The 26,802-nt window shown below is 37.6% G+C and overlaps 3 protein-coding genes and 1 long non-coding RNA gene across 5 annotated transcripts in view; all 4 read right to left on the reverse strand.

Annotated features, from left to right (window-relative positions):
• Positions 1–7,156, reverse strand: part of LOC107737514 (extended synaptotagmin-1-like) — a 17,851-nt gene extending 10,695 nt beyond the window's left edge. The window contains exons 1-11 of one of the 2 annotated variants that reach the window (XM_016549007.1): positions 6,646–7,156; positions 4,288–4,329; positions 3,116–3,250; positions 2,904–2,977; positions 2,512–2,584; positions 2,341–2,430; positions 2,205–2,260; positions 1,758–1,878; positions 791–967; positions 324–406; positions 75–123 (exon numbers count right to left, since the gene is read on the reverse strand). In XM_016549007.1, coding sequence (XP_016404493.1) covers positions 75–123; positions 324–406; positions 791–967; positions 1,758–1,878; positions 2,205–2,260; positions 2,341–2,430; positions 2,512–2,584; positions 2,904–2,977; positions 3,116–3,250; positions 4,288–4,329; positions 6,646–6,987 — 1,242 coding nt within the window. In that variant the 5' untranslated portion in view covers positions 6,988–7,156. Of the gene's footprint in view, positions 1–74; positions 124–323; positions 407–790; positions 968–1,757; positions 1,879–2,204; positions 2,261–2,340; positions 2,431–2,511; positions 2,585–2,903; positions 2,978–3,115; positions 3,251–4,287; positions 4,330–5,031; positions 5,493–6,645 lie in introns of those variants that run through there. The other variant, XM_016549008.1, reaches the window with a different exon arrangement.
• Positions 7,157–8,544: 1,388 nt separating this feature from the next.
• On the reverse strand, positions 8,545–9,406 carry LOC107737695 (uncharacterized). The gene is made up of 4 exons (XR_001639816.1): positions 9,347–9,406; positions 9,209–9,235; positions 8,675–8,697; positions 8,545–8,584 (listed from the first exon to the last, which is right to left on the reverse strand). It is a non-coding gene; the product is annotated as an uncharacterized LOC107737695 (long non-coding RNA).
• Positions 9,407–10,952: 1,546 nt separating this feature from the next.
• On the reverse strand, positions 10,953–19,909 carry LOC107737517 (proliferation-associated protein 2G4-like). Its single transcript, XM_016549013.1, has 13 exons — positions 19,627–19,909; positions 18,732–18,860; positions 17,375–17,480; positions 17,215–17,284; positions 17,045–17,137; positions 16,565–16,628; positions 16,406–16,484; positions 16,241–16,319; positions 16,028–16,161; positions 13,944–14,038; positions 12,887–13,014; positions 11,832–11,885; positions 10,953–11,748 (listed from the first exon to the last, which is right to left on the reverse strand). The coding sequence occupies exons 1-13, from the start codon at positions 19,712–19,714 to the stop codon at positions 11,683–11,685; spliced, it is 1,185 nt and encodes a 394-aa protein (XP_016404499.1). The 5' UTR covers positions 19,715–19,909; the 3' UTR covers positions 10,953–11,682.
• A 3,523-nt stretch (positions 19,910–23,432) lies between these two features.
• Positions 23,433–26,802, reverse strand: part of LOC107737518 (receptor tyrosine-protein kinase erbB-3-like) — a 23,912-nt gene continuing 20,542 nt past the window's right edge. Inside the window, exons 24-31 of the mRNA XM_016549014.1 lie at positions 26,572–26,647; positions 26,454–26,497; positions 26,114–26,216; positions 25,913–26,010; positions 25,643–25,825; positions 25,204–25,269; positions 24,689–24,920; positions 23,433–24,599 (exon numbers count right to left, since the gene is read on the reverse strand). Of these exons, the coding sequence (XP_016404500.1) occupies positions 23,797–24,599; positions 24,689–24,920; positions 25,204–25,269; positions 25,643–25,825; positions 25,913–26,010; positions 26,114–26,216; positions 26,454–26,497; positions 26,572–26,647 (1,605 nt within the window). The 3' untranslated portion in view covers positions 23,433–23,796. The remainder of the gene's footprint in view (positions 24,600–24,688; positions 24,921–25,203; positions 25,270–25,642; positions 25,826–25,912; positions 26,011–26,113; positions 26,217–26,453; positions 26,498–26,571; positions 26,648–26,802) is intronic.

A 26,802-nucleotide genomic window follows, 5' to 3' on the forward strand; every position in this document is an offset into this window, starting at 1 on the left:
TGTGTGTGTGTGTACACACATTTATATATGTGAGTGTGTGTATGTATAAACAAGAATTAGTCCACAAGATGTACCTCATCCAAAAGAACTGCTTTCTTTACAATACCTAAATCCAGCTTCATTCTAAAAAAAAGATGATTCACAGAAAATAGAGAAAGACAAAAATAGAAAAGCATTTTTATATTAATAAATATTTCTTTATATTTTTAATATATTTCTTTAACTCAACTTAACTATATACTGTATATATTTATTTATTATTATATTTGTATAATTATTCATTATTATACCATGATATTATTATATTATTAATGAATTAATACCTCCCAAGAAAGTCATCCTGGTCAGGGTCTTTATCAAACACCTCCAGCTCCAGCTCCTGACCAGGTACTTCATGAACAATGACCTAACAATCACACAAACACACACAGTCACACAGAAATGCACATAAAATGCGACAAATGGCATTAAGCACATTGCTGACTTAGAACAAGAATGCTTCAAAACATCTTGAGGATTTGGAATACAGAATCTTGCAATTATCAGATGTTTCTCTGAGCTTGTGCTTTTGCTCTAAGCTCATCTGATCTCAGCACATGATAGTCACATACTGCACTATCACACTCTGTTTTTTCTTGCTGTTGCCAGCAGTTACAAGAGTCACAACACAGTAAACACCTACATAGTGTTAGAAGCTCAAAAAAACCACAGCTTCCCCTTCCTCAGAACTGTGACACTTTTTTCAGCAACCACACTGATCACATGCTACCCAAACACATCTCTCTCTGACCTCGTACATCTCCCTCCATTGAGGATTAAGGTTGTTGTCCACGTGGTGGGAGGTGAAGGTCTGTGTGCCCACCCGTAGCACTGCATAGGGGTCAGACTTCCCAGATATCACACCTTTCATGTAGTTATCCTTGGCAGCAAGGTTTTCTGCCTCCAGCAAGTGGATACGCACTATACCCTGTGGAAAAACACAAAACAAGGGTAAGCAGAGTGCAAGAGGCGTGCCTTAAAGGAATCGTTCACACAAAAATAAAATTTGCTGAATATTTACTTATTACTTCACATGCTCATAAATGGATTCTCTGCGGTCAATGGGTGCCATCAGAATGAGAGTCCAAACAGCTGATAAAAACATCACAATAATCCACAAGTAATCCACATGACTCCAGTCCATCATTGAATGTCTTGTGAAGTGAAAAGCTGTGTTTGTAAGAAACAAATCCATAATTAAGACGTTTTAACTTTAAACTGTTGCGAGAAAACAATATTATGCAGGTATTTTAGCTTGAATTTAAAAACGTCTTAAGGATGAAGGTTTTTGCTTCACAAGACGTTAATTGATGGACTAGTCATGTTGATTACTTGTGGATTATTGTGTTGTTTTTATCAGCTGTTTAAACTCTCATTCTGACGGCACCCATTCACTGCAGAGGATCCATTGGTGAGCAAGTGATGTAATGCTAAATTTCTCCAAATCTGTTCTGATGAAGAAACAAACTCATCTACTCATCTCTCATTTTGGATGATCTGAGGATGAGTTTCAGCAATTTTCATTTCTGGTTGAACTATTCCTTTAATTAACATATGTAATTATGTAAATGAGAAGTTCAACATTATGAAGCAGCTACACTGGACAAGCATGCATGATGAAACTATGGAGTATTAAAGTACATTGGATGGATCTTGAATAGTTCAAATAAGAAGGTTAACATAGTTAAATACTCCATTAAAGCACAGTGAAGTGTTACCCGTGGGAGAGGGGAACGCAGCTGTGCTACGTGCAGATTGGCCACCAAAGGCACAGTGAGACGATTGGGGAGAACCAGGAAAGAGGCGATTGCATCCATTATCATAGTGTCCGACATGGCACTGAAAATGAATGCAAGGGGGTTCGTACAGAGAAAATGGGACACAGAAGCACAAACAAAATACATTTAACCTATTTTAAAGCATGGCTTCTGAGTGATTACAATGAGTTAAGCTATGATAAATATGAATGACTGCATGTTTCTCTGCTTTATTTGGATAGAGGGAAGCTCAGCAGACTTTGAATAATCAGACCAGTGCTCTACTGATTATTAATGAATGAAGCATATGAGAAGAGAGAGTTACAGTATTAAAAATTTCAGTGGAGTTGTGGTATATCTAAATCATAAAACCAAAAGAGAAAAATAATCCAAAACAAATTCACTCACTTCAAACCAGGTATGTCTAACAAATTGGTCAACCCAGTCCAGTTGATGTCGAGTTTCTAAGATGGAGAGAAGCAGAAACAAAGAGGGGGTTATTACAAAGTAATACAGTAATTAAGATGGAAAATGGTGTACTAACAGGTCTGCGAATGAAGAACATGGTGATGGCTCCAACGAGAGGAACATCTCCAATTAGAGGTTCCAAGATCACCCTCAATTTTCCATGGAGCTATAGAATAGGAGATACTGGTTTCAGTCAATAAGTCTTTTATCTATTCTCTTTAATGTGTCACGTTTACCTCCTCCTTACCTGAATGCCTTTCACTCCAGCTTTACAGAAGTACTTCTTCACCTCAACGTTAATCTCCACATCTCCAGCATAACTGCAACACAGCCAAAAGGATTTAAATACGGCTATAAGTCAAGGGTTCTCAACCTCTTTTGGTCAACAACCTATTTTTTGTCTTAAATGTCTTGCAACCCCCCCAAGTAACAGAATTAAGACATACATTTTAAGATCACACTGACAAAAAAAGAAAAAAAAAACATTTAAATATAAATAAAATCTAATATAATCTAATACAATAGTCTGTTTTTGTAAATATAATCCAAAATACTATATAAGAATATACTATGAACAAGACACAACCACAACTCCAAGGTAGAGAACCTGTTTGCCAAGAAAGAGACCAATAACACTACCTGATATAAAGATCCAGTATCACCTGACGTTTATCATGCTCAGTGTAGGCCTTCACCCCAACTACCTTCATAGCCTGTTAAAAAATAATTGTCTTAGTCAGTAGCCAACATTTTCAAGAAATAGCTCTGATAAGCATAAACTGAGAATCAAATTCAAATATGAGAAACATATGCAAAGAACTCAGTCTTTTATCAGAGGTAGATTTGTATACCCTGTCGCCCAGGTCAACTTTGGTGAAGCTGAGAGTTTGCAGATGAGCGCTGGCGGCTCGGATTGAAGGGGCAATAGTCTCCACCAGCAGCTTCTCCAGATACTGTCCAATAAATGGCCAGGCCTGCTGCAATATCTGTGAGCCGGGATAGTTATGAACAATAAGAAATGGTAGAAACTCATGAAGATGACAATATCAAGTCAATGAAGAGATTTTTGCTCCAGAGTATATAATATAAATATTTAATTGGATATAATGTACTCTTTGAGATACACAAACATTAGAGCATTATGTTTTTAAATGAATGCATGCAAAAGGAGTCTAATTTGTCAGTCAAACCTCAGACGTAAATCACAAGCACTAAGGAGGAAAACTCCTGAGATACTCTAAAACTCCTTTTTAGATTGAGCATTAATAAAAAATACTGATTGATTTTCTGTACACTGATGCAACAACTTAAATCCGTGCTGTTGTTTAACACCAAAATCATGATTAAATACAATTACAAAACCTGCATCATAACATATTCACTTACTGGGTGTTTGCAAATGTCATCAGAAAGAGCAGTGTGTGTAGTGAGCTTTGAAGCATATCCCACAATCCACCCTCCCTATTCTCACTGTCGAAACACAAGTTTGTTTGAGGCAAACCTTTGAAGCCTGCATGCTAACAACAAGCCTTGTGTGCAAGAAAACTCAAGAACAATCTGTGAAGTGTCTGGCCTGCTACTCTGAGAAACTCTTATATGAGAGTAGACTAATGAAATCTCAAAACAAGTATTAGATTTTTGTGCTTTAAAAGGAGAAATAATGAAAGAATCCGGAAGATCATGTGGCAGTCAGTCTGAAGACTTTCACAAGGCAATATTCTTCCTGATAAGCTCTCAAAGTCTGTGTGGTTTGTGTGGCCATTTAAAAGTCTGTGAAATAAGCAAATGTTTCTACAATGTAGTCTGTGGGTCCTTTATTCCAAAATAAGGTCTATTACGCCAATGACAACTTAATAAACATTATGCAAAGACTGGAGTGCTGCCAAACCGTTCAACGATTTATCTTCAGGGACTGAATTTGAAAACATACACGCTTGTGCCCTCAGGAGCACGAAGCAGAAACAATGAGAACAGCAGCTGCGGTCACGTGTGCATTTGTGTATTTGAATAAAGAGTTTAATACCTTGTTCATCCACTCAACCTTTTCCACGTCAGGAAAGTTCACCTATGGCAAACAAAGAGTACACTTTGACTTCCGATGTCAACACATATAACAGAATGGTTTTACATGCAGTATGCAAGGAGACCTCTTATATTGTACACTAAATAAACACTGTGAAGGTCAGAGCTGTTGTTAACAAAACACCAGCATTTTCCTGTGAAAACACCAGCTGTGCAGACACAGGAATACACAGTTTTGCCAGTTCTTGAAAATACTGTCATTCTTGCACAATACTTGTAAATGTTTAACAAAATGTACTCCATTAAATAGTATGGCAATAGTAGACCGCAATAGTTGGAAGAAAGAATCATAAAAGTATGACTAAAAACAAATATTCAGTGGCAAAGGAACCTTAATTAAAGGTCAGTTCTGACTTCAGTGTAGATGTTTAACTATAAATAAATAACTAAATAAAACATTACAATTTAATTAACTTACAAATGATAAAGTTACCAAATAACAAGGTAATTAAATTAAATTAAATATAACTTGACCCTCTACATACACGATTCCCAACTATATATTTTAATCTAAGACACCAGACAAAGGTATATTTCTGCAGCAGTGCTCTTTAAAGTTTAAACACATAATTTGTAACAGGATGTGGGTAGGTTTATACAAAACACATCAGTTAAAAAAGCCACTATGTACATGTGAGGTACGTGAGGAAAGTGGCACAACAGTTTCACTGACCACAGGTCATACCTTTCCAAACAATTTTCAACTTCTTCATGTTTTCCCATCACCCCCTCACCAAATTCTTGCTGCAAATGGTTCATTTTGCCATTTAGCTGCTGGTGACTCAGTCCCATGAGGTTGGATACTTCAATGTCCAAATATAGCAAGGGCTGGACTGACTTTGGAATGTAATGAAGTTAATGAGGGACGGGGGATGAAAGGAGGGAGGTAAGGAGAATATAAATATGAACTCTGTCAGGGAGTGTGCTGGATGCTTATGAAAGGGAGAAAACTGTCAACTTTAATTGGCAGAGTTGGCTGAAAGAAGCTCTCGCTATGATGATGAAGCAATACAGGGGCATGAACACGCATTCTCACTACAGATAATGTCGTAATATATTATAAATATAGTACCGAAACTATAGTTCCCTGTTAACAAAATGAAAGAAACCTTCTGTATGTAAAATCAATGATAGTGAAGCATCTCACTGGTTACAACAGCTTTTTTTTAATTTAACTTAGTCAGAATAACTACTTTATAGTTCATTTTTTAGTAATTACTGCTATGAATACACATTAGCGCCTAATAAACACGTACCAGTGTCTATTCTACTACTGCTAGAAAAACTGATATGGTACCATCAACTATTTTAATATTACTAAATAAAAAGTAAGGACGGGTAGTCAGTTACTTGTAAAACTGAAATACTAGGCAGAATCAAAGAGTTGATATCTGAGCTACAGTCCCCATAAAATTCAATGGAAAAAGCAATTGGTTACCAGTCACAAACGTAATATTAGTATTTTTTTATTGGGATAGTGACAAGTAGCAAGTATAGGTACTAGTTTGTAATGAACACGTTTCAGTGAACTTAAATCTTCCTTGAATGCATACTAGTGAGTAGTAAAAAGTTGTTAGCTGAACTACAGATCACCAGAAACTACAATGGTAAATGCAATTTGTTACCAGTCACAAATGGAATATTTACTTGTTATTGGGATAGTAACTAGTAGCAGGTATGGGTACCGTTTGTAACCAATGCATATTTCTCAGTAGTCAGAAGTGAATGGTTGATATCTAAACTACAGATCTGCGTAAATTTCAATGGTAAATGCAATTGGTTACCAATTACAAATGGAATATTTACTTGTTAATGGGATAGTGACTAGCAATGTAACTAATAGTTTTAGTGACTAACCAATAGATTTTTGGAATAAGTACTAGCATGATGAAGGAAACGGGTCAATACTGGATTAATTTCTAGTAATTACAAAAACATAAGTACTGTAACATAAAAATAGATGTTATTTTAAAGGAATGTAGAACACTGAGTGTGTAATAGCGTGTGTAATTATGATGCGTATGATGTGTAATTAATAGCTACTAACAGGTTGCACTGCAAGAGTAGGTGAATAAATATTTAAAATCATATCAGTAAATAACTACAACATGAAATAAAGCTGTCATTGCCACGAAAGCACCTAAATATACACTTTTTACGCTTATTGTAAACAAAAATACCAGCGAAAAGCGCTAAGAAATCCTGCATGTCTATCTGCTCGAAGATTTCATGTGTTGATGGCTACGGTGCTGAACTGTTGGCTACTAGAATGATGCCATTTATGGAATAAATCCCTTACCCATGCCGGCAATTCCCGTTTACTTCTAAACACCCGTGTAGTGGTGACATCCTGCTCATTTTCTAAAAAATACATTGCGCTTTGCAGTCGCGCATTTTTTCCATCGCGACTATGTTTCCATCCCATATAAACCAGGAGACCGAGCAAAACTAAACTGATACTGAATCCGAAATATCCAGCCAGGTAGACCGGCAATAAGGCACCGACGCACTTTCCAAAGGACCAGAGAACGGACACGGCGTGTTTTCCAGCGGAATCGTGAGGCAGGGCCGAGTCCGCAACCTCCGGAGCAGCACCCGCGCTCGGCCCTGCATCCTCAGATGACATCGGCTCTTTCTGCATCAAATCCCGTCTTCAGTGAGCGGTTCCGCGCTAGACACTAGAAACCCACTCAATACCGCTCGAAACGAAGATGTGCTGTACACATACGATTAAACAAGAACAAAAAATGACTCATAATTCGCTCACTCTACGAAAACAGCACGTCTGTCTGTTCCTTTGCAGCGGAAAGTTGGGCATTTCTAGTTTGCTTATAAGATGGGCGTGTAGGGGCGTGTTTTGAAGGCTTCAGCCCTTCTAGATTCTTGTTAAAACCACACCGAGAACCTTAAAACGTCTGGGTGTGGGATCATGCACATTTTCGCGGTCTTTCTAAGGAACTCACCCATCATTTACCAGTCACTGAACCCCGTTATGTTACGCTTTGAGCGACAGAAAAGGCTGAACGAGAAAACAGGGATTTTGAAGTCAAGATGCAGTGCACCAATATAATTTTTAGCCTCCAGCACATTTAAACTGTCGCATAGGTGTTTACATACCGACATGTGACAACCAATGTGGTGTCATTTTCTACACGCTAAGCAAAACACTGATGCAGAAAATGCATTTTAATGAAAAATAATTAAAAAAGCTAATGCAAACGAACATTTGTCCATTAACTACGACTAAATTATGAACTACTGGCTAACCTGCACACTGCAGTCAAAACACTGAAGGCAAACTAATCACCTAGAAACTGGCTCAAGCCATGGTTGTTGCTGTGCAGATTAAATCTGCATCGTTTATGCACCGGTGTTCGATACAGTTTACAATCAATGCAGCATTTACTATCACACGCGACAATTTTGTAACATTGAAAAATTACCAGCCCTTAATACAGCCAAAGTTACCACCCTGCGGTTACATTTCTAAACGCAAATAAAAGTCACTAAACTTCAGTTTTCATGTTAATAGCTGCTGTCCAGTTATGGATTTCTGCTAATTTAGTCCCTCGGCGGTTAATTTAACTAACGTTACACTCCTAAATAAACGTTGCACGGGTTTTGTCACAGATCACCGAACAAAACATGGCAGGGAACTACAATTATGGCCAAGTTTCATGTTATAACATGCTATAAGAGTCCATAGTCTAGAAGGCAATAACGGATTTAAAAGCTAAATTAGGTTAAAAACAAAGTGTTCTAGCACAAGGGAAAAGCGACATGCACAAGTGAAATACACCAAGGCAGGAATTAAAGCCTTCTAGATGCAATGTGCCTTCCAACACTACTGGCTCCTGCAATACTTTAGCTAGATCTTTTAACTTTACACGTCACTAATAAAACCCAATAACTTCATACAAGAGAAAACATTAGGCAAAATGACTTTAAACCAAAAGATTTATTGAAGACAACAAACTCGCTGAGCTAACAGGTTTGAGGAATGTCCAAAACAGTTCACAAGGTCATCAAGACCAGGATGCTTCTGCAGAACCAGGTGATGGAAAACCAAATCCTCATTCAGAAGAACGCAGGCCTCACAGATGGTGGATGAGTGGAGCTTCAGTTGATCTTTCAGCAGACTCTTGCAGAGATTAAAGTGGAGGAGCACTCTCAGTTTCAGCAAACAGGGTCCAGTTTACTTTGACCTCTGCCTCATCTTTCTCCTTTTACGCTTCAGCCTAAAAAAAAAAAAAAATGGATTCAAATCACTTCATGCCCATTCCAAAGGGAAAGAACGTAAGATGCCGTTTATATAGTTACACGTTTACCTGCGCATGCGCTTCTTTCGCCACTGCAAGAAGAGTAAAACCATTAATAAACTGGGATTAGGCAGTTAAAAACAGCATTGCAACTCAAACACATGCGCATTCGCAACTGGCGCCATAGGCTGCATTTTCACTACGCAGCATGGCCGTTCGGGCGGAATAGTTATAAGAAACCAAAAAGAAGCGATAAAGAACATTAACGTTTATAATAAACCACCATTTTATCAACGTAAATAAGTTAATTAAAAAAAACGCAATATGCAGCGACTGCAAGCTCAATCTGGTAACAATATTCCCTGCGACAAAGTGCGTTAGCAGGGTAGCACAGTAGGCCCGAGTAACGTTATAACCCTACAAAATACAACACTAAATCTCTCAGTTAGTGACTTTATGCCACATGGTTACAAATAAGCTTACAGTAAAATATTCAGTTAAATAGCATCAAACAGTTACAGTGTAATTTACAATATATTAGCCACCAAGACTAGCCATATAACGAGACGCTCTATTTCACTTCTATATGAAAAATGTACTCACCTTCGCTCTCATGATGAGAAGATGGTTCTGTAAATAAACAAATGATGTTAGAGTTATCGATGGCTCGTGTGTAAATGTCTTGATTGCAATGGATTGTATGAGATGTTAACGCAATGTCAGCGGACTCTATCTCCTCACCTCGTCAAGCGATAGCAACGACTCCAAGAGAACGTCATGCGGGGGACGGGCTCTTATATACGCCTCGGTTCTGTTGCGTCATTTTTCAGCGACTACAAAAAGAAACGCGTGCTACACCCCGGCTACACCGGTCAATAATTTTTCATCAAATTTATACAGTGGTCAAGAATCTTGACAATGTGACACTGCTTAAGCGTTTACGGTACAAGGTCTGAAATAAAAAGTACAATTAAATTAAAATGTATATATAATTCATTATACACTATTATTAGTTATGTATCAATTTATAATTAATAAAAATAATCAAATGGTTTTATTTTATGTGTTTCAGAACTTATGGGGTGTGTTTTACATTACATGTGCAATAATTGTTTATTGAACAAGTATGTAAAATACTGTTTAAATCCTTTCCAATAAAGATCTGTAAAGCCTATTTGGATTTTACAAAATGATTTTTAAAATATAGTATCCTGAAAAGGCACGTTTCTCTTTTTTGCGGAGTTTACCAAAACCGTGTGGACCTACAATACATTGCCAGCAACACATTCAGTAAAGGCTTTTCAAGAAGTATTTGGTCACTTGGAACACTAAAAAGTAGTGGTTCAGCGGATCACACGGTTCGGATCACATTATGGTTTTTGACCCACGGATCGGATCATTTTTCGGATCAGCAAGAAAAGACAAATATTTCACTTTAACTTGCTTTCCATTTAAGAGACAAGAGAACAGCCAGTAAAAATAAGAACAAATACACAAATTACAAGTATGGATAAATACAACAAACAGAATATGTTACAAATAAAATAAGGTTGGTAGTATTCAAATACAGAAAAGTAATAATTAGGGAAAATAACACTACAGAGTGTCCACTGTATAAATTAAATATAGATTTTTATCACAGCTGTTTTGTTGTTTGATGATCATTAATGACAGCAGCAGTATTTATAGGCCGCTGTCCCTTTAAGACCTGACGCACGGATCCGATATGATGATGATACACTTCACATCCGATTTCTTTCTCAGCTGTTTTCATTCACTTGAGACATAACTGACTGCGTTTACCCGACTGATTGTCGAGATGGGTATTTTGCCATAATTTTATGTGTATGTGTCTGTTCAAAGGATTTAAAAGAGGATTGAGTTCAGTGTTCGCACGCCGTCTGAAACGAGTGTACGCGCTTCTTGTGTGGGCGGCAGTGCGCGAGAAACGAATCCAGTTCCCTTTCGCCTTTTCTCTCTGGAATTGTATTTCGACACTTTCTAGTTGTCAAACTTAGTACAATATATCGATAGTTAAAATGAACTAAACTTGTGGATACTCTACTAGCACACCTGTGCGAATTAGACAGGAAATAACTCCACGGTTCCCGTTAAATTGCCTTGTGACCTGTTTTTATACAGTCTATGCTTGTGACCAGTTGGTTAAGTTAAATTATATCCTTATAGGTATGTCATTGGTTTGCAGATGACACTGGGTTTGACATTTTGTGTCTAATGACACTCATAATATTTTCTGTGTGTCATTTGACTGCTGCAATCTGATAGATGAATACATTTTGTGATATTTGTTGAGTTTAAACAAACAAACCAGGCTCTGATCCATCAATTGGCTAATTAAATTTATTAGTTGTAGGTTTATAAAATCACAGGATAATTTGGTCAGTCAATAAACAATGGTTTGAGAAGTCAGACCAATAAGCTGAGGGAAAGATCTACATCGAAACAGACTCTGGAAAAGCATTTTCATAATTCTGGAAATACTAGAAAACGAATGCTGAATGTCATCTAACAGAAATCAAAGCTTACCAAATTGATTAACAGTGCTTCCATTGTAGTTGGTTTGCTATATTTAAGGTGTAGTGAGGCCGTTACCGCTCCAAAGACTCATTACAGGTCATCAATACAAATTATGATCATTTCCCAACTGACAAAAACTCAACCTTTAACAGACCTCAAACAGGGATCTCATCTGCATGGACATGAATGGCACTTTGTAGCAAAACTGCCTAAAGAGTGCCACCATTACACTTTTGTTGTTCATGATGGCTTGTACAATGACAGAGAGGGTCAAAAGAAACCCAGCACTCGCCTCCTGTAAACACGGCTGGACAGTATCTACCTGCTCATCCACACACTCCCAGCCGCATTCAAAGACAACCAAACGTAAGTAAACTGCACAAACCCTGTAGCAGTCTTATGTAACGAACGAGGAGGTATTAAAAAAGACAAGGCTTGGCCGGAGGCCTCTCAGTGGGGCAGGTCATAATTAGCTTTAACGGTTCTGTTCTTTGGGCTGTGCAGAGGCTCTGTCAGTCAGCTTGGTTGGCAGTGGGAGTCTATGCAGCAGCTTCGCTCTCAGCCTCCACTGGTTGTCCTGTGGCACTCTCCACATTTTTGGATGCCTGGGAAAAGAAAAACTTTACAGTTTCATATTCACAACAAAGTGCCATTAGAAATGGGGAAAGTGGATGCTGACACAACAAACCTTCTTTTTCTTCTTCTTCTGTGCCTTGCGGCTGGCTGAGCTTTGCAACAATGCCTGCAAATAATAAAACACATTGCCAGTAAATCTTGAATGCAAAAACCAACTGGAGAATTCCATTACGTAGAGTAGGATTTTTTTGCCAATGGCCCCTAAACGTTTGTCCCTTGTTCGCTTACTAACATATATTTAAAAAAATTATAACATTAATTAATAATGAATGATATTGAATTATAGGCAACATTAGGGCTAGGTATTGACACAAATCTCATGATTCAATTAAATTTTGATTCACAAGCTTTCGATTCGATTCTGGTCATTTTGGATATATATCATGTACAACATGGCAAATTATCAAGGGAAAAAAAACAACTAACTCTGTAAAATATACACGAGTCAGTTGGTACTACATTACATTACTCTAATATTGAATGTTAAAATGAACTGATTTGTATATAAACACTTAAATTACACTAAATGAAGTTATAATAAATTAAATATTGAAGAGCAGTAAAAATGATAATGAATATGTTATATGGTGCATATATTTAGCTAAATACTCCTCTCTCGAGTTAATTTTTCTAGCTGGCAAGTAAGTTTATGGTCAGCAAATACACTTTTTTCTGAGGTAAATGTGACGTTACGTGACAGTTTACAAGCTGTTATACTGACATCTTTCTGCAGCTGAAATACGATTGTTTCATTTTTGTTTCGTAAAAATGAGAATCTTTTAAAAGTTGAGAAATCAATACTTTAATTTTGGCAATAATGTTTTATTAACATTATTTTAATGTTACTATCATATAATTTTATTTTTGAAAATAATTTTCATACTTTGACAAATATTCATACTTGGGTTCCTTCTACCAATTATTAGAGTATTTACATATATAAAATAAAATTTCCAACTAGTCCTTAAAAAGCAGAATAAAAAATGTAATAATTCTATAAATAATAATTCTGCAAATATTAACTTTTAATTAATTAACTAATAAACCTCTAATATAACTTCCATACCAGTTCCCTGTATGTGACACCAGAACCCCTCATTTTCTTACCTTGAGCTCTGGGTCTTGTACTTCATGCTCAGACTTGTAAAGCTCTGGATCAAAAGGTCCACTGGTGACACGCAGAGGGCCGTTTGCCATGAGCAGCACCGTGAATTTAAACTGTGCGACATATTCACCTTGAAAGAAAAGAAGATGGGGAGGAGACAGAAGGTTTGACAATGTGACTCTCGAGACTTTGCTGATGGCACCAAACTTCTAAAATAAAGGCTGATTTATACTTCTGCGTCGGACCTACGCCGTAGCTTACGCATAGACGCACACCCATACGCCGTAGCCTGATGTGCACCTCTCCAAAAATCTAATAGCGCGTTAATTCTACGCAGACGGCAAGCGCTGTGATTGGTCTGCAAGAACCCCTCCCTCCATATGTACTTGAGTTTTGTGTGTGTTTATGTGCACTTTAATATATTTTAATGTTACACCTTCTTATATAAAATAAAACAAAGCAAAGAACAAGTGTCTTATCATTTATTATACTACATAGCATTATACATCAGTAGTTGTCCGCAACAAACTATGTAGATCTGCCGTGTTACAAGTCCTTGTGCAGATTGAAAGAATGCCATCATCTCCTGTTCCGTTGTTGTCTCCTTTTTGTAGTTTTAAATAATGATTTAATGATTTGATATTTATTTGCCACCGTCACGGCTATAATGCTTCTTCCGACGAGCCGCTTCTTCTTCGGCTTTTGCCGTGGTACCGTGCAGGTTACACCAGCAACATGCCCGTGGACACTGCTGACTAGCGGTTTGCATGTGTACTGCACGTTGAAGAGGACAACGACGCAGAAGTATAAATGAAAACTGACGCATAGCCTACGGCGTAGGTCCGACGCAGAAGTATAAATCAGCCTTATGAACAGTCTTTGACCTGGTCATGCGGCAAATGTGCTGGATGCGCTTCTCTGAGCACTGGCGTGACAGGAAATTATGTTTCATTTTCATTTAGTGATTCGTTGCAAAGGTTTAACCCCATCATCTTCATGCTTGGTTGAAGGTTTTACATATAAAAGTGAAATTTTATGACTGTGGTACTAATGCCTCACCTTCCTTCTCATGCAGGACATTGAAGGGCTGAAGCAGCTCGTGTTTGGCACACTCGACCACTCCTAGTCGAGCTTTACTCTCATCCTCAAATGCCCTGATAGCACAGACACCAGACCACACAAAGACAGAAAGACAAGGAGAGAGACACAAAGAAATGTGATGAGCAACAGAGGTGAAGAGTTTGTTTTGTGCCATGCACTTTCATTTGAGATACTAATAACGTAAACATATAGCTTGAATACACTGTCAAATGCATTAATGTGAATGCGACCTGGTCTAACAATTTAATGTTTATATATTTATATAATGCATTTATATCATTTATACATTAGCATTCAAAAAGGGCCCGTATGATTTTGTTGTTGTTGAAGGAAATTAATACTTTTATTGAGCAAGGATGCATTAAATTGATCAAATGTGACAGTAAAGTCGGTGCCAATAGCCTCATGGGCAGCGCTTCGGGCGTCCCGAGTTCAAGTCCCGGCTTGCGGACCTTTCCCGATCCCATCCCCTCTCTCTCCCACTTCACTTCCTGTCAAAATTACTGTCCTGTCCTAATAAAAGGCAATAAATGCCAAAAAATATATATCTTTAAAAGTGACAGTATATACATTTATGTTCAAATAAATGCTGTTCTTTTTATCTTTCTATATTCAACGATCCCTGAAAAATGTGCCACGGTTTGCACAAAATAGGGCTGTGCGATATTGAAGAAAAATGCGATATGCGATAACTCATTAAATAATGCGATACGATAATGCTTAAAGTGCCACATGCTCAGATGAAACCGTTTTACTCAGCTGTTGCGGAGTCAGTTCTGTGAACTTCTATAACTATCTTGTGTCATGTATATATGGTTATTTGTATGTATGTATGTATGTATGTATGTATGTATGTATGTATGTATCTATCAAGAGCTCCTGTAAAACCACAACAAATTCCTTGTGTTTGCGCACACTTAAGTAGTGATTAAAGCCCATTCTGATTCTGATTCTAATATCAAGTACTGTTTACAAATGAAAACAGTTCTAAACAAATATGTGAGAGGACAACAGTGGATAGTCTTTGGAAGCATCACTGGATGAAGAGTTATTATGGATTATGGACTCGTATTTTGTCCAGAAGCAACTGTTTAAAGTTAAAATTCCTTAATGACAGATCGGTTTCTTACAAACACAAGAAAGCACCCCTACAACAACTTCTGAAAGTGAACCGTAGTGTTTTACTCTAGCATTACATAAAAATTCAATTTTAACATTAGTGTAATCATTTTAACATGAGTTTAGGAACTGAATAATAAAAAGGAAAAATACAACACTGCTTAGTATTTACTCTATGAATTCAATATGCACGGATTCTTATTTAAGCTACAAAAGTTATTTAGGTAAGATTTTCTCTTTGCCTTTTGTTCATGGCCCCAAATATTGCAAGCCGTAGCGATATGCATATTGCGATATGTACATTTGCGATATATTGCACAGCCCTAGCACAAAATATTAAGCAGCACAGCTGTTTTCAACATTAATAATAAGAAATGTTTCTTGAGCAGTAAATCTCCATATCAGAATGATTTCTGAAGGATCCTGTGACACTGAAGACTGGAGAAATTATGCAGAAAATTCAGCTTTTTCATCACAGGAATAAATTGCACTTTAAAATATATTAACATTAACAGCAATTTAAACATCATAAGTACCAGTTCTTTGGTATTAAATTGATTTAAAAACGTTTTATTCAATTTAAGGAATATTTGAATTGACTTTTTGAATTAATATAAATATTTATTATACATTTATAAATTTGTAAGTGATTTATCTTTTCATATTTTTACTTTTGAATTATTGAATTAAAGGGTAACAAAACGGCTTGAGGGCTTTTGCAAAAACTACAGATTGTACGTCCCTTTTTTCTCTAGTTAAGTAGCATGGATTTCAAAAACAATTCTACTGCACAGACAGCCAAGTTTCATTAAAAGCTTCCCTTTAATAATGGATTTCTTCATTTTATTTTTAAGTGGCTGCCCTTCTTTAAATGCAAGTTTAACTAACTTTTAACTAGTGATAATAAAAATAAACCTCATTACCTCAGAGTAAATGGCATGGTATCAAATCGCCGCTCGACCTCACTAAAGAACACCCTGGAGGTCTTCATCTTCAGTCCATACTGCTTGCTGGGGTCTCGCTTGTAAACAGTGGTCCTCTGCCCGGAGTCTCTAGCCTGCAGGGAGAAAGAGAGCGCTGTGATCAGCTAGCTGTCGCACATCAAGGGAACAGTTGATGCTGAGATGAGTCTTCACCTTTCCCTCTCCAGTGCTAATGAGCACGTCCACAGCGTACACCTCATGCACTTCAAATTCTGCCTTCTCGTGGTCCTTCCTTAAAGCAGACAAGGACAGAGAGCATTAAGCATAGAGGAACACTCAATCATTTTCAAAAACAATCTAGCGCTTCATTATCCTGACCGTTGCTGGTCGGTGGGGTTCTGAATGATGGTCTTCTCTCCATCAATGACGTGCTGCTTTAACTGATGAGACAGCATGCCTGTGTAAAGAGACAGAAGGAGCTTTAAAACCATGTTATGATGCTTCAACAGAGATGAGTTCAGGTTTCGGTCAGCTCACCCTCGATGGCCATGCATTTGAATGACTGGGCAATCTTGTTCCAGGCCTCTGTGACCTGAGTGTTCTGAGAAAAACAGAAAACCAGCTGGTTGGTCCATTGTAACTTCCTAAATGCATTTGAAACACTTTGTGAACCACATTTAAATCATTGTTAACTACTACAAATCATTTTATTCAAGTTAAATAGATTTTTATATTTTTAATATATATTTTTTAAATGCTATAATAGTATATAAATAATAACACTAAAATAACATTATTTTTTAAATATTATCCAATTTATTAAGTAGCATCCTTCTGAAGATATTGTCCCTTACATGTAGACCAAGGTTTTAAGTTGACCTCCACAAAGGGAATTATTCATTTTATAATAGAGAATTGATTGTGACTTAAAAAAAAAAAAGATTAAATCATTATATAGTTTTATTCATGAGGATGTTTTTAGCAGTTAATTACAGGACCGGATTGATTCTAACTAACCTGATTCCCAGGTTTAACCAGCCGGAGAGCAGCTTCTGCACACAAGTGGGCAGCTTTGATCACATCCGCTTTCCGTCCTGTCACAGGAGCATCCTAGAAGAACAGCAAAGTTAAGTGCACTTCTAACAGAATGAAAAATGAGTTTGTAGCATTCACAGCAAAAGACATACCTTGGTTGCGCCAACCACAAAGCTATGAGCAATGTTGGAGATGAAGCCATCCACATGCACTCCAAGGTCACTGTGAAAAAACAGAATGTAATAATGAAGAAATGTGCTAATAAACAGAAAAAATACATACATTTATATATCGAACAGAAATAATACTCACATTTTAACCAAGTCACCGTCTTTGAGCGTGTAGTCTGGATCGCTCTTCAGCGGTGAGAAGTGGCACACACAGTTGTTCACAGACACACAGGTGGGAAAGGCAATCCCTGTCACACAAATATAAAACATTCATCTACTTTTTCATATAGAGTACTTTGTCAAAAGTTTGGAAACAATGATTTTTAAATGTTTAATGAAGTCTCTTATGCTCAGCAAGGCTGCATTTATTTGATCAAAAATACAGTAAAAACAGTAATACTGTGAAATATTATTACAATTTGAAATAACTATTCATAAGAAATGGATGCTGAAAATTCAGTTTTGCCATCACAGGAATAAGTGACATTTTTAAATATACTACAAAAAAAAAAGTTATTTTAAACTGTAATACTATTTCACAATATTACTGTTTTTACTGTATTTTTGAGCACATAGATGCAGCCTTGGTGAACATAAGAAATTTGATTAAAACATTTAGAAATGTAATGTTTCCTAACCTTTGAAAAATACTTTACGTATAATAAATAATTTCTTTTTTTTAATATAAAATAAAATGTAAAAATAGAATAATTAAAACATTTTTAAAAAATCTATTTTGATTTATGATTTTAATTAATATTATAGATTTATATTTTTTAAATATATATATATATTTTTAAATAAATACATTAAAAAATCAAGAAAATTTACACGTTTTAAATAAAAAACACCACATTTAAAATCACTGGTTAAGGTCACTTTTGAAATCACTGATTCAAGATAGTAATGAATATTATTTAGCTCTTTTCAGAAGCATTCTTACCTTTCTTAATCTCTTTCTCCTTCTTGAAGACCTTGCCTGTTTCGGCAGTGATGAAAGCATCTCCTTTCTCGCATAGGCTGAGGACAGACACACCAGGCTTGGCTGCTTCGATGACCACCTTCAAAGCCTCTGAAAAAGAAAGATTTCACATTAGACAACCAAATTTCATACCCAAAGGATTTTGAAGCTCTCCCTAAAGCACTATGTGACAGGACCCGGTCTGAAGAAGATCAATACACATTAAATCAGTACTTCTAGTAAAAAGAAAGAAATTGAAGATTTCAGTAGCTGACAGTAGCTAAAACTTTCTCAGCACCTGCCAATAAATCTACTGGACACTTTTTTACATTACTGTAGCGTAATACCTACTACATACATACATACATACACATATATATATATATATATATATATATATATATATAAAAAATCAAGAAAATTTACACGTTTTAAATAAAAAACACCACATTTAAAATCACTGGTTAAGGTCACTTTTGAAATCACTGATTCAAGATAGTAATGAATATTATTTAGCTCTTTTCAGAAGCATTCTTACCTTTCTTAATCTCTTTCTCCTTCTTGAAGACCTTGCCTGTTTCGGCAGTGATGAAAGCATCTCCTTTCTCGCATAGGCTGAGGACAGACACACCAGGCTTGGCTGCTTCGATGACCACCTTCAAAGCCTCTGAAAAAGAAAGATTTCACATTAGACAACCAAATTTCATACCCAAAGGATTTTGAAGCTCTCCCTAAAGCACTATGTGACAGGACCCGGTCTGAAGAAGATCAATACACATTAAATCAGTACTTCTAGTAAAAAGAAAGAAATTGAAGATTTCAGTAGCTGACAGTAGCTAAAACTTTCTCAGCACCTGCCAATAAATCTACTGGACACTTTTTTACATTACTGTAGCGTAATACCTACTACATACATACATACATATATATATATATATATATATACTGAAACACAACAGGAGACGTCAGGCAGAATGACGGTCAGTCGCCACTCACTCTCATCGTAAGGAACAAGCAATGAAAGTGAATGGTGACTCAGAGGCTGTCAGTCACTTAACGTTGTGTCAAACATGTCCTATTGTGGTTCATAGTCATGCAGGTTTAGAGTAACGTTACGGTGAGTAAATAATGACAGAATTTAACTTTTGGGGTGAACAATCACTTTAAGTCGGTACGTTACAACTACAGCTAACTGGCTAACCTGCTAGCCGAATATTTATAAACATAAACAACGCTCTTAAGATTACAAAACGTCGGCTGCTGATGCTTGTCCGTACGATTTCAAGTTAAGTCAAGTAAAAAAAAACTAGAAATGAATGGCATCTATGTCTATCTCACTACAGCTCGCAGACACATGGCCGAGCGCTGAGCTGTATCACCGCTCGGTCAAAATCAACCCTTGATCACGCATAAAGCTCCAGAATCAATCTTACGGTTTGCTATGTCGGCCCCCATCTTGTACTTGGTGACCACCAAGTCATCAGCGATGGTGTGCTCTTGCTGGTCGTCGTCTCCTGACATGCTTGTCAGCGGTGAGGTTCAAGAGGAGCTCGTAACTTTTTCCCTCGCTTCGCTTGTGGGATGATGGAGCACAACACGCTGCTTCACACCTCACAGCCTGCGCCAGCAGCAGCCGTGGAAACGCGCAAGATGGCCGATTACTGCGCCGCACTTCAAAATAAAAGCCGCAGAGCTGCGGATAGACTGACAGAGTGACCTCTGCGGGAGCTCGAGGAAATTATATCTCGTCATTAATTTTCCAGTTTGGCATAGAGATGTCAAAGAGTGTTTTATGTACAAACAAAGCATATTTAGGATAAATCGTTAACATCTTACGTTTCTCTTTCTCTCAGGTTGGGCGGGGTGGGGGCACTGGTCTGCTCATTTCAAACAATTGGAAATACTCAACCCACTCTCCCTTATGCAATTATAACTCATTTGAATCTCATGCGATTACTATAACAGCTCCTATAAAACTCCAGGTTGTGGTAATTTACCGCCCTCCTGGGCAAATTCTAGGCACCTTCCTAGGGGAGCAGGATGGGCTGCTGTCCTCATTCCCGGAGGATGGCAGTCCACTTTTAGTCTTTGCGACCTCAACATTCATCTGGACAAGCCTTATGCTACAGACTTCCATTCACTCCTTGCTTCACTACAAGCACGCACAAATCAGGCAACCAACTTGACTTAATTTACACATGCAATTTGTACTGCAGACAACATTTTGGTAGAACCCCTAAATATCTCTGACTATTTCTTCATTACATTTAAACTACATTTTGCTACCTGTGTGCCACCAACCCCTATACCGGTTACTTTTAGACGAAACCTACGCTCCCTTTCACTCTCCCATCTTTCCTCTGAAGTATCCTCCTCTCTTCCCTCACCCACCCATTTCTCATCTCTGGATGTAAATGCAGCAACTGACACTTTATGCTCTACTTTAACCTCTTGTCTAGACAATATTTGTCCTCTCTCCTCCAGGCCAGCACGGGCTGTCCCTTCTAACCCCCTGGTTAGCCGATGTTCTTCGTGAGCATCGGACCAAACTCAGGGCAGCAGAGAGAAAATGGCGCAAATCAAAAGATCCGTCAGACCTGAGTATGTATCTACTTTCATCTTTCTCTGCTGAAGTCCATACTGCCAAATCTTCATATTTTCACAACAAGATCATGAATGCTCCAGACACGCGTAATCTCTTCAAAACATTTAATTCTCTCCTCTGTCGCCCTCCACCACTTCTATAACAGCTGATGATTTCGCCACATTCTTCACAGACAAAACTAGAACAAACAGTAGTCAATTCTCAGCCCCACACACACAGGATCAAATCAAAAACAGTATCAAAACTTCTCCTCTCCAGCCATCCTACAATATGCCCTCTAGACCCAATCCCCTCACACTTTCTCCAAGCAATCTCTCCTACACTCTTACCACCACTCACAAACATCATCAACACAGCTCTCCTCACAGGCACTTTCCCCACTGCATTCAAGTAGGCTTAGGTAACCCCTCTGCTCAAAAAACCTACATTAAACACCTCTCTTATAGACAGCTAGACCTGTCTCTCTCATTCCATTCATAGCGAAAACCCTCGAACGAGTTGTTTTCAACCAGGTATCATTGTTTCTTTCACAGAACAACAAACTGGACGCTAACCAGTCAGGTTTCAGGAGTGGCCATTCAACTGAGACTGCGCTACTGTCAGTCACGGAAGCCTTGCGGATTGCAAAAGCTGATTCCAAATCATCAGTCCTTATTCTGCTGGATCTATCTGCTGCTTTTGACACTGTCAATCACCAGATCCTCCTGTCTGCACTCTCATCACTGGGCATCACAGGGATTCCACTTCGCTGGTTTGAATCCTATCTCACTGGTAGGTCTTTCAGGGTGGCCTGGGGAGGGGGGGTATCCAAATCACATCAACTGGTAACTGGGGTTCCTCAGGGATCAGTTCTTGGACCCCTCCTCTTCTCCATATACATTACATCTCCTTCTCCTACCTTTGCTATGCTGATGACACACAGTTCTAGCTCTCATTTCAACCAGATGATCCAGTGGTAGCTCGTATGGTAGCAGATGATCCAACGGTAACTGCACGGATCTCAGGCTGCATGGCGGACATCTGGGCATGGATTCTTGTCTTCCCTGCCACTTCAACTCTACAGCATGATTTCACCATCCAGCTAGGTTCTTCTACAATTACCCCATCGACTTCGGTCAGAAATCTTGGTGTAACATTTGATGACCAGCTAACCTTCAAAGACCACATTGCAAAGACATTGATGCTTGCATATAGAACAGCCGCAGGCTCAGTACCGCTTACTTCCACTCACTATTACAAATCTACATCCCCTCCAGAAGTCTGAGATCCGCTAGTGAGCGACGCCTCATGGTACCATCACAGAGAGGCTCAAAATCACTTTCCAGAACATTCTCGTTCACCATTCCTGGCTGGTGGAATGATCTTCCCACCCCTATCCGGAATGCTGAATCCCTTACAATTTTCAAGCAACAGCTGAAAACTCATCTTTTTCGACGCTACTTAACTTAAAAAAAAACAAAAAAAACCTGTCTTTCTCTTTATTTATTCCTTCCCTTTCTAGCGTGTACTTATTTGAAAAAATACATGAAACTTGGTATTACGAACACTTCCTGTGTCTGTTTGCCTCTTTAAGAAGAATCGCTTTATGTATTCCCCAATTGTAAGTCGCTTTGGATAAAAGCGTCTGCAAAATGACTAAATGTAAATGTAAATTTTTGTTAAAGTTAATTAAAATTCTTTTATTTTTAGTTTTTTTTGTTTGAAACTTTTATTCTCTGAATAATCGGGACTCATTTCAATATTTATTGTGTATCACACACGCACGCACACACACACAAAATGTTATATTGTTCTAAATTCAGCTAATGTGTGAAGAAAACAAAGAAAAAATCATAACAAATATCATGGCAAATATTTTTATTGTGCGCAATTTCCTTTCCAATCAATCTGTAATTTTTTCAAAAACTGGAATACAAATGGAACTCTTAAAATAACTATTTTATTGCCTTCATCAGATTTTGTGTTGTCTCTATTCTCAAAGTAACATGCATGGGATTTGTATGAAATTACAATTACAATAGTTTGCACTTTAAATGTGCCATTTGTTGTAATTTTCAAGCACCTTGTTGGGTTTATCGTGGTTCATGAAACGACTCTAGATCTGCTGTTTATCAGACTGTGAGTATGTTCATTTTATTATTTATGTGAAGAAATCTAAATCTGACAATGTATACATGTCATTGAGCTGGGCTGGTTTCAGATTAACAAACGAATGACTTAAGTCGGTTCATTTTAGTGAATCAAAACACTGGTGGTTAAAGTAAATCCTAAATTGTCATGTTCAACTTGAAAACCAAATGTAGTAGTTAATACTAGTGAAAGCAGACATGTAAAGATTATAAATTGTGTTGATAACTGGTAGGCGATTTTATGATCCAACGTAAACCATGATCTAAATTCAGTTTTTAGACCATTTTTTTCTAACTCTGCTGTTTACCTGTAAATTACAGTAATAAAAATATGCAACAATCTGACTCACAGACTTAGTTCAACCTTATATTATCTTTTTTTATATAAAATGATTTTTACATTTTAAATAAAATATTTTTAATATAATGACCTGCTCTAACTTGACAAAACATTGGTGACAGCTAAATATTTTTGTATAATAATAATTAAATATGGGAGACAATAAACTTGAAAGATTACTTTTACTAACAGAGAAAAATCAATATACAATAATTTTGTTTGTTTTTTTCCAAAAAAACGTGTTCCTCATTGAGTACACAAAAATCATCGTCTTAAAAAACAAGCATAAATCTATACAAAACCACAGGAGTTGCACATCAGAGACACACAAGTGGAGGTAGGCCAATCTTCAACAATACAAGTGATTTTATACTATAATAAAGTATATTATTTTGTTGGCACCTTGGCATAAATTTATATGTTCAAATACTGAACACATGGTAGATATACATCCTTAGAAACTGCCAGTCCATTCTGTTTCCACCACTGATCCATCACATTATTTATGTTAGTCAGTTGAAGTCAATAATTATGTGCAAACTGCATCTTTCTTGTGGAACAGTCTGCTGTGCCAGTAGTCTGGGTTGTCAAATGAAGTGTTTTGTGCCTCCACTCCAGCACACACTTTTATGTAGGATCTGAGACCAGTCTTTTGTGGCTCCTCTCCCATAACGGGTCTTCCCTTTACCGGAAAGTTCTGATAATCAACCTGATCTCTGTCCTCAGAGCCAGTTCTTCCAGAAGCCTCCATGTCCACATATTCACTGCGCCGTGTAGTGAGATCAGAATCCTCGTTCTCCTTATGTCTTGCACTTACATTTTGGTAAATCGCTTCTCTGCTGTCACTCTCCACTTCATCTGGACTACTCGCGGGACTGTTTTGCTGGGTTATGTCTGTCCGTATGTCCATGTATTCATACTCGACCACCGCTTCTTGTGGCTGTGGCTCTGTTGGTGGCTCTTCCTCTACAGGGCTGCTCTCAGACTGGTTCTGGTCAGTACATGTTACTGTTCCAACCAGACTGTATTCACAAGCAGCAGCAGCAGACTCCACAATGTCCCTTTCAGGCGGACTGGCACCCTTATCTGACTGTTCGGTTTGTGTTGAATCAGTGTCTCTCTTCTGTGGTAAAAGGCTGCATGTGTAGGGAGAAGCAGAGGAGGATGGGTTGCACAGTGCTGATGAACCATCAGTGCTGTCAGTGGGTGAAGTAGAAAGCCGAGGGGACTGTTTGTTCATTAGCTCATACTCTTGTACATCTGTTTTTGGTGGGGGAAGAGCACTCTTGGAGTTTCTGGATGCCCTACCATGAGGAACAGTGCTTCTGGAACCTAAATGAGAAGATATGTCTCATGAAAATGGCATACAGTTGAGTTTCAATAATGACTAAACATAAACTGCGAGTCCAGTATTGGTTTACCTCTTTCTGTGGGCAACACGTATCCATAATGGTCCTCGTCTACACCTTCCAGACCTGAAGAAAACGGATCTGAGGCCACAGACACACCGGTGTAGGCGCTGTCCATGCGGCTGCGGCCTCTGCGTAGGCTACCTGTTTGAGAAGCCATTTCAATGTCCACCATGGTTTCTCTGCCCTCTGAGCACTCTGACTCTGTCCTCACTGAGCCCGTCTTTCTCCTCTGGGTTCTCATCTGTGTGGGAACAATACAAATAGATTACTTCATATTCATTCATATATATATATATATATTTCATATATAAAACAAAAATATCTAGCTGACTTTAGATTTTATGAAAGGGGTTTCTTGCAAGAGGATTATATATGGGGTCCTTGGCAGCAAAAAGTTTGAAACCCCCTGATCTAATGCATGTTCGTACTGTGATATAATTAAAAAAGTTCATTTGAGTTGAAAGCTTGAAGTTATATCTATAACTGTAGTCAAGACAACATGATAAGATGATATGAAAGCTGACCTGTCTATGATCCTCTCCTGGGGTCATGGGGAGATAGCCTATCGGTGTTGTGTGTTCTGTGGTGCCCTGAAGAGAGAGAAAAATGATTTCAATTAAATGCTGTTCTTTTGAACTTTGCAGTCATCAAAGAACCCTGAAAAAAATCTGCATATTAGAATGACTCATGTGACTCTGAAGACTGGAGTAATGACTGATGAAAATTAAGCTTAGTAATCACAGGAATAAATTACATTTTAAAATAGAATAAAATAAAAATGTATTTAAAATTGTAATAATATTTCATAATACTACTGTTTTTACTGTATTTTGTACTGCATCAAATCAATTCAGCCTTGGTAAGTATAAGAGACTTCTTTCAAAAACAAAAAAATCTCACTGAACCCAAACTTAGTGTAAACATGAAAAAAATGTTTGTTGAGGTGTATTGCAGACATCTCACCTTGTAGGAGGCCATACGGAGGCGAGAATGACTTCTAGTTGGTGACAGCTGGAGGGGAGGAGTAGCAAACCCATCCTGCAATACCTCATCATCATCATCATCCTCCTCCAAGTTAGCCTCTAAATGAGAGCTTTTAACATATCGTTGGTGGCTTTCATCTGCACCAACGCAATTCTGAGGAGGCTACATTATGACACAGAAATCAATGTTAAAAGCAATCACAAACCTGCTTCCTGGTGAACATTTTCAAATGAAATCTTGTTTTCTTACTTTCACCACAAGGTATCGTGGCGGATCCCTTGCCATTCTCGTAAATTCACTGGCGAGCTCTTTAAATGTAGGCCTTACATTCTCATCAATCATCCAGCCTGAGGATAGAGGGGTTAAAATTGTGTTTAGAAAGATGTTCAGTGCCCTAACAGCGCTTAAAATCATTAAATGTTTCCCAAATGTGTCTAGCATCTGCCTTACACTTGACCATGACCATGTAGACATCTATGGTGCAGATCTGTGGTTGAGCCAGTCGCTCTCCTTTCTCCAGTAGACCTGGCACATCATGAGGATGCATGGATGTGTTATTTAATTTTATACACTACTGTTGAAAGGCTTTTTTAAAATTAATACTTAATACTTAAAGCAATAATGTAGTAAATGGATCAAAAGTGACAGTAAAGCCTTTTAAATTGTTCCAAAAATATTCTATTTTCAAATAAATGTTGTTCTTTTGAACTTTTTATTCATCAAAGAATCAATGTATCACAGTTTCCACAAAATATTAAGCAGCAAAACAGCCTTCAACATTGATAACAATAAAATTTTTACAAATCACTGACATCATCTCCCATACAGTCACCCCTGGAATGAGCAGCAAGAACTTCAAACAACTAAACTAAATCAAACACCTGATATTCAACAGCACTGAGACTCACCGTAGCTCCACACATCACTCTGATGAGTGTATCTTCTGAAGAGGATGCTCTCTAATGCCATCCATTTTATTGGCATCTGAAAAAGAGACCATCTTAAAACATCAACAGATGATGCTTTTTTATTACACTTATTTTCATTAAAAAAAATAACATATTATCACCCCTTCACTGGGTGGTGTGAGAATACATACATATATATATATATATATATATATATATATATATATATAT

This window comes from Sinocyclocheilus rhinocerous, unplaced genomic scaffold (assembly GCF_001515625.1).
Source record: "Sinocyclocheilus rhinocerous isolate Xijiao unplaced genomic scaffold, SAMN03320098_v1.1 scaffold72, whole genome shotgun sequence".
NCBI lineage: Eukaryota > Metazoa > Chordata > Actinopteri > Cypriniformes > Cyprinidae > Sinocyclocheilus > Sinocyclocheilus rhinocerous.

Excerpts from the sequence above, each read along its gene's own strand:
- LOC107737517 (XM_016549013.1), bottom strand. The coding sequence starts at position 19,714 with ATGTCAGGAGACGACGACCAGCAAGAGCACACCATCGCTGATGACTTG. Across the intron at positions 14,039-16,027 it reads ACCATGCCATTTACTCTGAG|GGCATTTGAGGATGAGAGTA; the intron begins GTAATGAGGTTT and ends CTGTGCTATCAG. Across the intron at positions 11,886-12,886 it reads TACAAGACCCAGAGCTCAAG|GCATTGTTGCAAAGCTCAGC; the intron begins GTAAGAAAATGA and ends TATTATTTGCAG.